This window comes from Pleurodeles waltl, chromosome 7 (assembly GCF_031143425.1).
Source record: "Pleurodeles waltl isolate 20211129_DDA chromosome 7, aPleWal1.hap1.20221129, whole genome shotgun sequence".
Classification (NCBI taxonomy): domain Eukaryota; kingdom Metazoa; phylum Chordata; class Amphibia; order Caudata; family Salamandridae; genus Pleurodeles; species Pleurodeles waltl.
In genome coordinates this window covers 982410416-982423111 of record NC_090446.1, presented here as the reverse complement: position 1 = coordinate 982423111, position 12696 = coordinate 982410416, and the positions used below count along the sequence as shown (strand labels likewise).

The window sequence follows — 12696 nt, the reverse complement described above, 5'->3', positions numbered from 1 at the left end:
CAGCAAATCATGTTTACGGGGGGGAAATAATATTAGGCAGTGTTTAGCAAACCATAGGTTTGTGCATGACTGTGGTCGGTGTCAGAGGATTACCACACAGTTCAAACAAAAAGTCTCCAAAAAGAATTACCCAAAAATACACACTGGTACTTTATTTTTCACAAACAAAGCATAAATTGACAAAACTTATTTGTCTGATAACACCTTCCTGAACTAATGTGACGGGTGTGCCTGTTTTTCTCCAGAGAGACGGTCAATCACTGCTTGCACCTCATTAGTACCAGCTTAACACCAAAAAACAGCAATAAGCAACAAAAAGGTGAGCAGTACAGCTTTGCAAAGGGCCTTCTGCTGCGTGGCAACATGTGTTGCTGCTTTTTAGTAACTTTTGAACCTTTATCTATAAACTATTATTTTACTGTTAAAATCAGCAGTTTATGCAGCAGATGATGGATGATGTGGTAATTGCTGCAAATCTATAACTAAGCAAAAATCACTGCAGCCGCACAAATTCCTTTGGCCCAGGGTATAATGGCTGTAACGCATAGGCTGCAACTTTAGTGGACAACATCCAAGGAGAACCGTACTATATTTCATAGGATGCTGACAACTTGGCTTTCATAGCTCCATGGAACTAGAGGTTGTTGAAAACCATTCATCATAATTAAAACATAACCATTTACAATCATTAATGATGAACTGTAAGTTCCATGTAGGATGCTTTCTTTAATTCCAGGGGAGGAGGTGGTTCCTTAATGTTCTTTCACACTGTTTTTCTAAAAAGGGTTTTATTTTTAACATTATGACAACAGACGCTTCCATTTTAGCAAAAACTGACTCCTGGTCATATTAGTTTGGTGCTGCTGTTGACTTCAGTATGCAGGTCTTTCACAGTCAAGTAGCTACAAATAAAATATCAGGAATCTTAAATGAAAAATAAATAAAAAAAGTTATTACTCAGTGGGAAATGCACCATAAGAGTGGTTCCCAACCTTTTCACTCCTAAAGAGGACCTCCTGAAGAATCACTACGGGAAGCCAGGGACCGAAAAGCAATTTGTAAAATTTAACGTTCAAACATTAAAACAGCAATTCACAAAAAATACACAAACAACTGCCCACCAAACAAATACTCAGATTACTAAAGATATAATTATTATATATTGAAAAATGATACAAAAATCTAAAACTTTTAATGGAAAGGTTGACGCTGCATCTTTTCAATGTTTGGTTTTTATTTAGGAAAGATTAATCCTCAGGTCAAATTTACATTTCCCAAGCAATTTCTGTTTTTATTTTTTAGGTACATAAAATCTGAGAAAGCCTTCTCACATCTATATGTGGTGGGGAAAGGAATTCAAACCATAAGGGCCTTTCATCTCTCCATAGCCTCTCTGTCCCATGTATTTCATTTGTTTTAATGGCCCCTCTCATACCAGTGTAGGGCATCGAAGCACTTTACAGGGGACTACACTGTGTAGGATTCACATGTCATCCACACTGGTAGACATTTTCTAATAGTGGTTGGTCTGGGGAAGCACAAACTAAGGATTCAGAACATAGCACAGTGGTGAGTATTAACTTTAATAAGAATAATGTATTTGTATGGAAGCAAACCATTTTTAGCAGCATAAGGTAAATGAAAAACTGGGAAAAAACATAAATTTCTAGTTTGTGTCATGTAGTTTGTATGCAGCTCTTTGATGGTAGTTCATAGCTCACTGTGCTAGATTACAAATGTAACTTATGAACTGCACAGTAACAAAAGAATCTCCGTCAGAAAAACAGTACCACTGTGCTATGCACATAAAATGATGTTTTTTGCATGATTCCTGTTCTTTGCAGCAGGTATATTAACTATGTACGCTAGCTTTGATGAGTAAAAAGTGCCAATAAACTAAACGTCCATCTCTCTATAGCAGGTATTTTAATCACCAAAGTTATCCTAACGCTTTTATTTTTGCCTGAAAGCTGCAGGATGTACAAGGGACTTTGCAGTATTTTTAAAACTGCTGTACAAAGGAAGTAATAAATATAAAAACACACGTGTTTTGAGAGGCCCCAGCTGGAGACGTGCCTTCCTACTGGACCCCTTGGGAATGTGTCACTGACCCCTGGGGGGCCACGGACCACAGGTTGGGAACCGATGCACTACAGTACATTATGAAACCTCTATTTGTTAATGCACTGCAGAGGTCTGTGTGTAACCAGAGAGCCACAGAATTAAATCTTGCTTTGATGCAGTGGAGAAGAGTGACTTGTGTATTTTTAGTGCTATGAGGCCACACACATCCTGTGACAGAAAACACTGTGAGTATGTAAATCATTATTTTATAATTGCATTACACACAGTATAAGATAGACTGCTATACAATGTGCAAAACATTTTACAATAAAATGGTGCTTCCAATATATATATTTTAGTAATACCCAGTCAGTATGTAATGTATGTATTTTTTACATAACTGTCCCTTCCACACCTCTTCAGAGCAGGAAGCACTATGTAAATACAATTAAAAGCACACACTTCACAGCTCAGTTGTTAACTCTTTGCACTACCACTCAAAAATTATAAATCTAGATTATCATAGAACTTCCAGTGATCTAACCAATTATAGTCAGTAAGGGCTCCAAAGCTTCCTTTACATTTTCAGATTAACCTTTATATTTGCAGATTCAATCATAGTGCACATTTGCACTTCTTTCAGGCAAGCAGGCACCCTGGCTTGGCTTTGGTTTCACAGGACAGGACACTCCCTGAATGACACTTCACTTGAAGCATTTTAACTATAGGAATTAATTGTTCTGGGATGGTTGTCTTTTCCAGAAACAAAGAGCAAACCTTTTTGATTTCATGAAGAAGTGAGGCTGGGCAAAGCACGCCCCCTTCCCATGACTTTACGGCCCCCCGCAGGTCACACCCCATAGATTGAAGACCATTGCTCCACCTCTTCCCAACCCTGAACTGTCAAGTCACCCTCACCTCTATCTCTACCCAGCCCTGAATACTCAAGCCACCCTCACCTCCCTTTACCTCTACTCACCCTTGAACTCATCCTCAACTCCGTTTGCCTTGACCCATCCTTTAACCTTCAAGTTACCCTCATGTTCCTTTACCTCTACCTACCTCTGAACCCTCAAGCCACCCTGACCTCCTTTTACTTCTACCCACCTCACAAAGTCACCCTCACCTCCCTTTACCTCTACCAGTGGTTGGCTTCATCATCACTCTCTTTTCCTTGCTGACCTTTGGTACCAAAGAGCCAACCAGCATCACTTCCTCTTCATGTGTTTGTCCCTTCCCTGGAGCATGGCCAAAGTACTGCTGCCCCTGTCCAGTGTCTTTTCACTTCCATCGCTTTCTGAGGCACAGTATATTTCCTTTTACATGCTTCACCATCCTCCCCCTCCCTTCTACATTATTGCTTGCCCCTCTTCCCTTGAATTGCGTTGTTGCTTGTCTGGTTCATACCTGGCCCTCCTTTGTTGTTGCATGCCACATCCACCCCCACCCTTCATTGCTTGCCCCCTCCATCCCCCAAGAAAAAATAAAGTGCTCAAAAGTCACTCTAAGGTGACTTTTTAAGATGCAGATTCTGCTGTGTTCCTTGCTCTTTTGACATTGTCTTGATGTAGGCCAAGACAGCGCACTTCAGCTTGGATGTTATATATTTAATCTCTGTTTTTTGTAAAGGCAGGAATAATCCCATACTAACAAAATGGATCCCTGAATCTCGCAGTCAGCTCTGGCTGCCTCGTCGTACTTTTATTTCTTACTTTCAATGTCATAGTGCTTAATTTCTTTTAGACGTGGGGCACAGCAGCTGCATTGCTGTCCAACATGGCTAAAAGAAATTTATAAAACCATTATCTTTACCATAGATGAGATCTATTGGCTTTTACAATGCTTGCTACAGATGCTGTTCAGCATGCATTTTTATTTTCAGAAGGTCAGGTAAGACCTATTCACTTTGGCAAATGGGTACTTAGGAAGTATTTCTCAACAGAATTATGTCTAGCTGTAAATTCATCTTTATTATGTGTGGTAGGTATATTTTTCTGTTGTACCAGAGCCTACATCAGTTGCCACCCTCCAGTGCAGGTTTTGATTGCTTGACAGCAAATGACAGTGGGGAGTCTAAAATACCAAGGGAGCCTGTGGGAGGAGGCATCTTTTTGCATGGTTAGCACCCACTTTTTGCCTGATGTCGATGTGTTCTAGAAGTTGGTAGGGCCCAGGGCCCCTGCTAAACAGGTTACCTGGGCCAGAGCTCTTTCCCTAAAACTGTTGTGATGCTTGGCACAATTGGTTATACTCCTAAATACCCCTGTACGTCCCTAGTAAATAGGTACCCCAGTACCCAGGGCAAGATATATTAAGAGAAGGCCCTTGGGGGCAGCAGCACTGATTGTGCCACCCCCAAGAGCCCTGTACCCAGATGCACCCAATATTGCCATTGCAGGCTGAGTGTACTGGGGCAGCTCTAAAAGGATAAACTCGACATGGCACACTCTCTGTGTGCCCTGTCCACCATACACTGCATATGTTATAGGTAAGTCACCCCTAAAGCAGGCCTTTCAGCCCTAAGGCAGGGTGCACCATACGATATGTGAGGGCATAGGTGCATGAGTAATATGCCCCCACTGTGTCCTTGCTAAACCTAAGACATAGTGAGTCAACAGGGCAGCCATTTTAATGTATGTACTGGGCACTGGTCAAACAAGAGTTCCCCAGCTACATAATGGCCACTCTGTACCCTGGGTTGTTTGGTATCGAGCAACTCAGAATATTAAATCCAAACTGATACCAGTATTGGATCTAACCCTAAATGTACCCAGGGCCCACCTTAGAGGTGCTCCCTGCAAAAAATAACTCTAATTGGCAGAGTTGCTGGCTGGTTCCATCCAGCTGCCACTCCAGACAGCCAATATACAAACCTGGGGGAGAGCCCTGGCTCTTTGGTTTGTAAGACAATGCCCTTTCTGGGTGGAGGAGCTAACTCCCCCTCCCTCAGGAATGTGCAACACCCTGGCGGTGAGCTTCAAAGTGCTACTGCCCCTGAAACTCGAGCCTCCAGGCCTGCTGCTAGCAGCAGAGGGCTTCCCCCTTTGTACACCCCCACTTTTGGCAGGAGCAAAGGCGGGAAACCAGACAAAAGGTAGGAGGGGTGGCCTCACTGAGCATGCACCACCCCCAAGGGCTTGCATGCGAAGTGTACCCTCTGATTCAGATTTCTCCATCTTGGAATGGAGAGAAACAGCCAATGAGGTTTAGGGAAGTGACCATTCGCAAAGGAAGTGATCACTATAGTGGGTGTAGCCCCCCAAGGGTAAGTGCCCCATCGGACACTACTAGGTTCCCCCTAAAACGCCCACTAAATTCAGTATTTAGTGGGCTTCCCTAGACCAAGATTTGAGAATCAAAAAGGATTCCAAGAATACAAGAAGACCAGCACCAGAGAAACCACCAGGACGAGAACTGAGGACCTGCTGCACCAGAAGAGACTCCAAGACTCCTTCTTGCTGCACCAAAGTCCCTACATTCACGACAGAGGAGGAGCTCAACACTGGACCGACCCCAAGAATCTCAGGGGACCTCCAGGCTTCAAGGATCACCCCAGATCTCCCTCCTGAGTGGAGGCACCACTCAAGAAAAGCAAGTCAACTACAAAAGACCAGGAAACCAGTGAAGGACACTTCACTGAATTGCTGATATCTCCATGACCAGAAGACACAGCTGGACCCAATGATACACAGATGACAGTCCAGAAGTGCCTCCCAACTGTACCAAGTTTAGTGATGCTGTGACCCCCAGTGGCCGAGCTAGAGCAATACCCTGGGCCCTGGTCAGCTGACATCTGACCAGGAGAAAACCAGCTCCCCTGGAGCTGACAAAGGATCAGAAGAAAGCCCCAGTCGAGGTACTTCAGGAACACCCTGGACCTTAGGACCAGAGTGCCCCTGTTGGCCTGCAAGCGACCCACAAAGAGACTTACCTCCAGCTCCAGTGGACTTTGTTGCGCACAGCATCCAAGACCTCCAAAACGCCCTGCACCTGGCCGACCTGAGCCTTGCATTGAGGGTTCTGCTGTTTTCCCCAGGTCCCCAACCCCTTGTGACCTCAATAGCCAAAGGGGACCCCCAGGCACCACTTTGAATTTGCAAATCAGCCCCTTTTCCAAGTGGTCCATCCAGATGGCCCTGTGCCTGTGCCAAGAACTTTTCCAACGCTGCTCCTGCCGGAAGCGGAGCTTCCGAAGCTTTCCAGTTGGCACAAGGTGTCCACCGACCACTGTGACCACCCTGCAAATGAAGAGACTGGTAACTCAGCCATATGATTTTTAATGCATTTTAAAAGTGACTGCCTATTGATTCCAATGGTGCGTAATTACGCACAGAAAGATTAACTTTGCTAAAACTTTAAAAAGTCATAACAAAAAAAGTACTTAACCTATTCTAAAGACTTTGGTATTAAAAATTCTGTAAAAGACTGAAGTGTTTTTTATAATTTCTGGTCTCAAGGTATTCAGTGGGTGTGTGTGGTGCATGATTGGATGTGTGAGTACAGCAAATACTTAGCACATGTCCTGGATTAGCCTAGCTGCTCGACCAGCTACCTTAGAGCATTAGGTGGTCTGATATTTTACCCCTGAAAACTAACATGTGGTTTTCCGGACCCTCTGCACAGTGTACTTGGTTTTGTGCACTACATAGAGGGCCAGCCTCCAACAGAGCCTTAAAGTACTTTTTACAAGCAATTGTGTCTAGGGCCCTGAGGCAGTATGAGAAATACAATATGAGATGCTAATACCACAGAGAAATCCACACCAGCCCCCAGTGCAGAAGAGAATACCCGACCTTGCAGGTTGACTCAGTCCATCTTATGTATTTAATTATTTATTTACTTATACCTAGAGACTAATACAGTGGGATTGCTCTTTTATTCATCTATAATGCAAACAAAATCAACAATAAACCCAGCTTAAGGGCTATGTATTAACGTTTTTTTCGAAATGTACAGTATCTTAGTTTATTTGTTCTAGACTAGTGAGAAAGAGGAGAGCGCCCTGAGCCTCATATACCAGATCCCTCTTCAGCTGATGGTACTTAAAGAATGTCTATGCGCACTGGGTCAGTTAGGACGTGAGGTCCACTCTCAGTTACATCAGCTCTTGAAGCCTGCGTGTATTTTGAAATTATGGAGAGTTGTGGGCTTTGTCTTTCAGATCTAAACATGATAACGAATGTCACCCTACTGTACAGGCAAAACCTGTGAAAGAAAAACTAGCTTCTGCTCCATTCTCCTGTCAGTGACGAAGATGAGCCTTTCACCAAACAATAATGCCTTACATGTATCTGACAATTAAGATTCCCCGCCATTCACCTCTTATCTCCCTCTCTGGAATGAGACTGTGGTTAGGCAGGTACCATGCTGAGATTGCATATAAATGGGAGCTCAGCAGAGTGTACATGGGAGGACAGGGCTCGTGGGTGTACAGGAAACCTGTTTCTTAAGAGACGATATTAAAGTATACATCTTCATGTGCTTTAAGTCGGAATCTTAGGAGGGTGTGAATGTTGATGTCATATCAACCTGTACGTCTGCGAAACGAATTCAGCTGATTAATGAGGGAATATCAACCACTGCTGAGCGCATCACATTACCCGAAGCACTCCAAAGCTACAGAGCCTGCTATTGTCTGTTGACTGAACATATTTCATTTACAATAAGTATTTAGAAAGGTAGGTTCATTATGTGATTATTGCATTTATTAAGAAATACATTTTAAATATCAAGGGGAAAGTGTGTACACCTTTGCTTGTGGAAAACGTCTAAAACACTTCTGTGGATTACGAGTTTGATCATGAGCTGGGTTGAAAGTAAAAAAAAAGCTTAACAAAGCATTGGGAGGTCGGTTACGGTATTTTAATCCATATTTCAATGAGACAATCGCATCCACTAAAGGGTTCTTTTAAAATGGAAAGATGATCTAAGCCTCCATGTCTGGTAAATGGTTTTAGCCTAACTTGTGTTCTTATTGTTCTACTAGACAGCCAAGGCCAGGCCTGTAGGTAGTTTTATGAAAATGAGCTGATCATCCATAGGTAGTAAAAGGAGTACAACTTCTGACTATCATTGTCATGCATGTTTGAGCAGGTATAGTAGGATCAAGGTAAGAGTTCATTGAATCTTCATAAATATCAGGGGTGGGCGGTGAGCTCCGCTCCACTGGCAGAGGTAATGGAGTTTTTGAACTGCACATGGGGCAGACCGGTGCACAAGAGGCCTGAAACTGCAGCTGTGGCTGCGTACAACCCTGGTCTGAATTCAGGCCAGGGCCTTAGGCAGCGAAATATGTCATTTCAGGACTCTTGCGCACCAGCCTTCCCCATGTGCACGGACTGTACACCCTGTGCACCAATGAGCTGAAATGGCAGCTTTTGCTGCCTGTGGCCCTGTCCTGAATGTGCCCAATCTTGGAAGCGCTAAGCAGGTTCAGGCCAAATGAGGCCCGACCCTGCTTAGCTCTTCTGAGATAGGTTGCATTTAGAGCCACTCTGCAGCACACGGAACTCCGCCTCCATGGAATTCCACTGAGTTATTAACCAACTCCACAGAATTCCCTGTAGTGAAAAGCCATCAGCTTCGCTCACCCCGAATAAATATCCCCGCATGGATACTTGGAGGCAGACATGGGCTTAGAAGTATAGGAAAACTAACTTTTGTCATGTGAATTATAGTTCAAAGTGTGTCTTCCTTTCAATCACATGTTAAGGAGCAGAAAATTAACTGCATTTGTTTGCATTTGGCCACTTAATTTGCACGATTTTCTACAATGATTTCTTTGCATTTTCAATGAAATCCCCATCATCATCACCATTTCTAAAGTGAACAAATGCACTGTTTGGGCAAAGTGATAACATTTATTTTCTTTTTTTTTAGGTGTTAAAGAGTCTTCCACTGGTCAAGATCCAAGATGGGGCGGTTGGCAGATCTTCTGTCAGCCCTGTGCCTTCTTGTAACCTTCACCACAAGTGAGGGGCAAACATCTGCTCCAGCTGGATGTGGGGCGGGCCTCTTGCCCATCTATTATAACCTGTGTGACCTGAATGCAGCATGGGGAATAGTGCTAGAAGCCATAGCCAGTGCTGGCATTGTCTCCTGCTTCGTCCTTCTCATCATCCTGGTGGCCAGCATCCCCTTTGTCCAGGACTCCAGAAAGAAGAGCCTGATCGGTACTCAAGTCTTCTTCCTCTTCGCCACCTTGGGACTCTTCGGTATTGTCTTTGATTTCATTGTCAAGCCCTACTTTTCTACCTGTGCTTCCAGAAGGTTCCTCTTTGGGGTCCTCTTTGGGATCTGTTTCTCATGCTTGTGGGCCCATGCCATCAGCTTAAACTTCCTAGTGAGAAAGAACAGTGGGCCACGTGGATGGTGGATCTTTGCCATTGCTGTTGGTCTTGCCATGGTGGAGGTCATCATCAACACAGAGTGGCTGACTATCACCATAGGACGGCCCCCGATACAAGATCCATGCAGCATTTTGAACATGGACTTTGTGATGGCTCTCATCTATGTCATGTTCCTTATATTAGCCACATTTTTGACCACATGGCCAATCTTCAATGGAAAATACAAGCATTGGAAGAAGCATGGGATCTTCATCCTCCTCACCACAATCATGTCCATAGCTATTTGGATTGTCTGGATTGTGATGTATGTCTATGGTAACATGCAAAGAGGGTCATCGCTCTGGAATGACCCAACATTGTCAATCGCCTTGGTGTCCAATGCCTGGACCTTCCTCTTTTTCTACATCATTCCAGAGATATCCCAAATCACAAAGCCTGGCTTGCAACAGGCTTTTGATGAAGACGTGTACCCTACGAGGGGGGTGGGCTACGAGACCATTCTCAAGGAGCAGCAGAAGTCCCAAAATATGTTTGTCGAAAATAAGGCATTTTCGATGGATGAGCCTTCAGCAGGTAAGAGTCTGTAATAGTCGAAGTGAGATATTATTAGTTATCACATAGTTATGCCTTACAGTTATGGTACAGTTCTGTGCAGCATTAAATCTTTCAGGTACATCATGTTCCCAGTCACTTATTCATATGAAATCCCAATCTTGAAAAAAACAGCACTACTCTAAAATAAATTCAATAAATGTGTTTGGAGCAAACTTGAGGCCATATTATAGTAAGGGTGCATTGTCCCTATTTGTCCTGTGATGCACCTGTAAGTAGCTGAGTCGGTGGTAGTTGGAGAGTGCACTGTATTACCAATATTATGCTGTCCCCAGGTATGTGTAACCTTGTCCTGGGGCGCCGCTTTAGTAAATGATGGCCGGCTGATTGAACCAGCCAATCCGCCTTTAATATTGCAGGCAGCACCTCCCCTGCACTTTCAGGGGTGGGCAGAGATTCATCTGTAGGTAGGTGGATGCAGTCAGTGGCTGTGGAGGGATGTCTGAGGTGGGGTCCATGGGACCCATTTTACTCACTTTCAGAGGGTTCCTTCAGCAGCGCATCGACTGTGAGCCATCTCTTTGTGGCTTACAGTCACTGTGCCTACTGGTGGCATCTTTGTGTCTTTGTGTCCATAATACGGCACAGAGGCAAACTGTTTCCCTTATTTGCATGGAGCCAAACCCCCATGCAAATAAGAGCACGCCCCCCAGAGAACATGCTGGCACCACATATGTATCACTAATACACTTTCTCCCCAGAGCACTTTATGCAATACGCTCAGAGATGTTATCTTTGATCTCTTTGATTCCGAATGAACACTCATGACGTCAGGAATTTGAAATCCTTGCTCCATAATGATATGTAGCAAGTAATTAATGTGCTAACCTGCCACACCCGATGTCTCAAGTCTAACTGACACAGCCCATGAAGCAGGCACCAACAAATTAATTAGTTTTGTTTGGTGATTTTTATATGTGATATTATATTGTAGCTTAATTTACACGTTAGTGTTTTTATATAGTTTGCAGCTGAAATAGAGACTGACTATAAGTGCTGAACTTTTGCCTCTGCTAGTGAATCCAGACATGTTTCCACTAGGAAAATACGACACTATCTCTGTTTGAACTAGGATAGGTGCAGACTGCAAATACTGTAACATGTACTTAGTGTAAACCAGGCTTCTATCTACTGGTAGCTCTTCGGCTGCCTGAAAGTAGCTCTCCTGGGTCCAGTCCAGCCTACTAAATTAGAAGCTTTTGCTTGACCGAATTAATCTGTCCATACCAAAATTGAAAAATGGGTCTTCAGAACGAGAATGTGTGTATTTTCAGAACTGATAAGCTGAGGGTTAAATTCCCACAACATATTTAAAGTTGATATTTCAGTGATAAATCATATAGCACTGGGGAAGTTTATTACTAATATTAAGACCTTAGTGCCAGATACATTCAAGCAATTGCTGTTGTGTATTACCCATGTAAAAGTTTTTCAAACTGACAAAGCCTTTTTTTACAAGAGTGCCAACTAGCAAACGTTTGGAATGTAATTACAATTAGTGCTACCAGGTATACTGTATAGATTATGTTATTTGATTAGTGTAGACAGGCACACACTAAACACTGCACTAGTTGTATCTTTTCTTATTTTAGGAAGACACACTGGAAGCTCAGCACTATTTGTCTCAGGTTAGTATTCGCTTAGGTTAGACGGACACACTGCCAAATATCAAGAGCAGCAGCAATATTTGCAGGATGTTCTCATTAGCTTAACAAGAATTGGCAAAGCCAATAGGTCTGGCCTATGAGAACTTTGGAAAGTGATTTTAGCAATGCTCTACTGCGGCATGATTGCTGTTCAGAACAGCTGAAAATTATGTTTAAAAAAAAGTACTATGACACAGCCGTCATGTAATTTTGAAGGCACACTGCCAACATGGATGCATGCTTCAACAAAATGAGGCAAGTCTTTTTTCTTTTTAATTACCTATCTAGCATGAATTAGTGAAAAAAAAAGTTGTGCAAAATGTGTTTTTTTAGCTTTGCCCCTAAAGCACTTGCGCAATCTCTTGTAAACAAACAATTTAATAAAAAGGGCTTGAAGCCTGCCTGTCACTTACTTACAGACGGTTCACTCTGATTTCCTTGCTTCTTTTTGGGCAGTGGCATGGATTTCACTGTCTTCCAGTTTTTCAGTCAATCCATTAGAGCATGGGCCAAGTACTGCTTCCGTCACTGTCCTTCACTGGGTACAACACTTTCATGGGGTACTTTTCCTTATTATATATTTGTTTCAGTCCTTATAAAACTGCAAAAAAACATAAGGGAAATCAATAACTTGCATATATTTGATTTAAGCTCGATTCTGTTCTCAGAAACCTTGTACTAGAGGGAACAATCGAGATTCAGATTACTCCATTCTTATGTGATATAAAACTGCGTTTTCTAACTAAATAATAAGACGTGTTTCCATCTCACCAGCAGTTGCAGAGCCTGGCTTCACAGACACAAGTTGTATGTTTTTTAGCAGCTGTTGACTCAGAGGTCGTATTTATCTGTCTCTTCTAACAGTTCTCACCTCTTGCGAACAGTTATATTACTCTCAATTATATTCCTCCCCTGGTGGTGAGAGGACGTGGTGTAATGGCCAGAGCTGCCAAACTTGGGAGTGGGGAACCCGGCAAATAGCTTAATGCCCCTGTGCCTACCAATAAAAACAAGCAGTGTCAAAG

At 43.1% G+C, this 12696-nt stretch overlaps 1 protein-coding gene across 1 annotated transcript in view; it reads left to right on the top strand.

Moving 5' to 3' along the window:
- Window positions 1-12696, top strand: part of GPRC5C (G protein-coupled receptor class C group 5 member C) — a 102936-nt gene that overhangs the window by 19888 nt on the left and 70352 nt on the right. Inside the window, exon 2 of the mRNA XM_069199790.1 lies at window positions 8944-9986. Within this exon, the coding sequence (XP_069055891.1) occupies window positions 8978-9986 (1009 nt within the window). The 5' untranslated portion in view covers window positions 8944-8977. The remainder of the gene's footprint in view (window positions 1-8943; window positions 9987-12696) is intronic.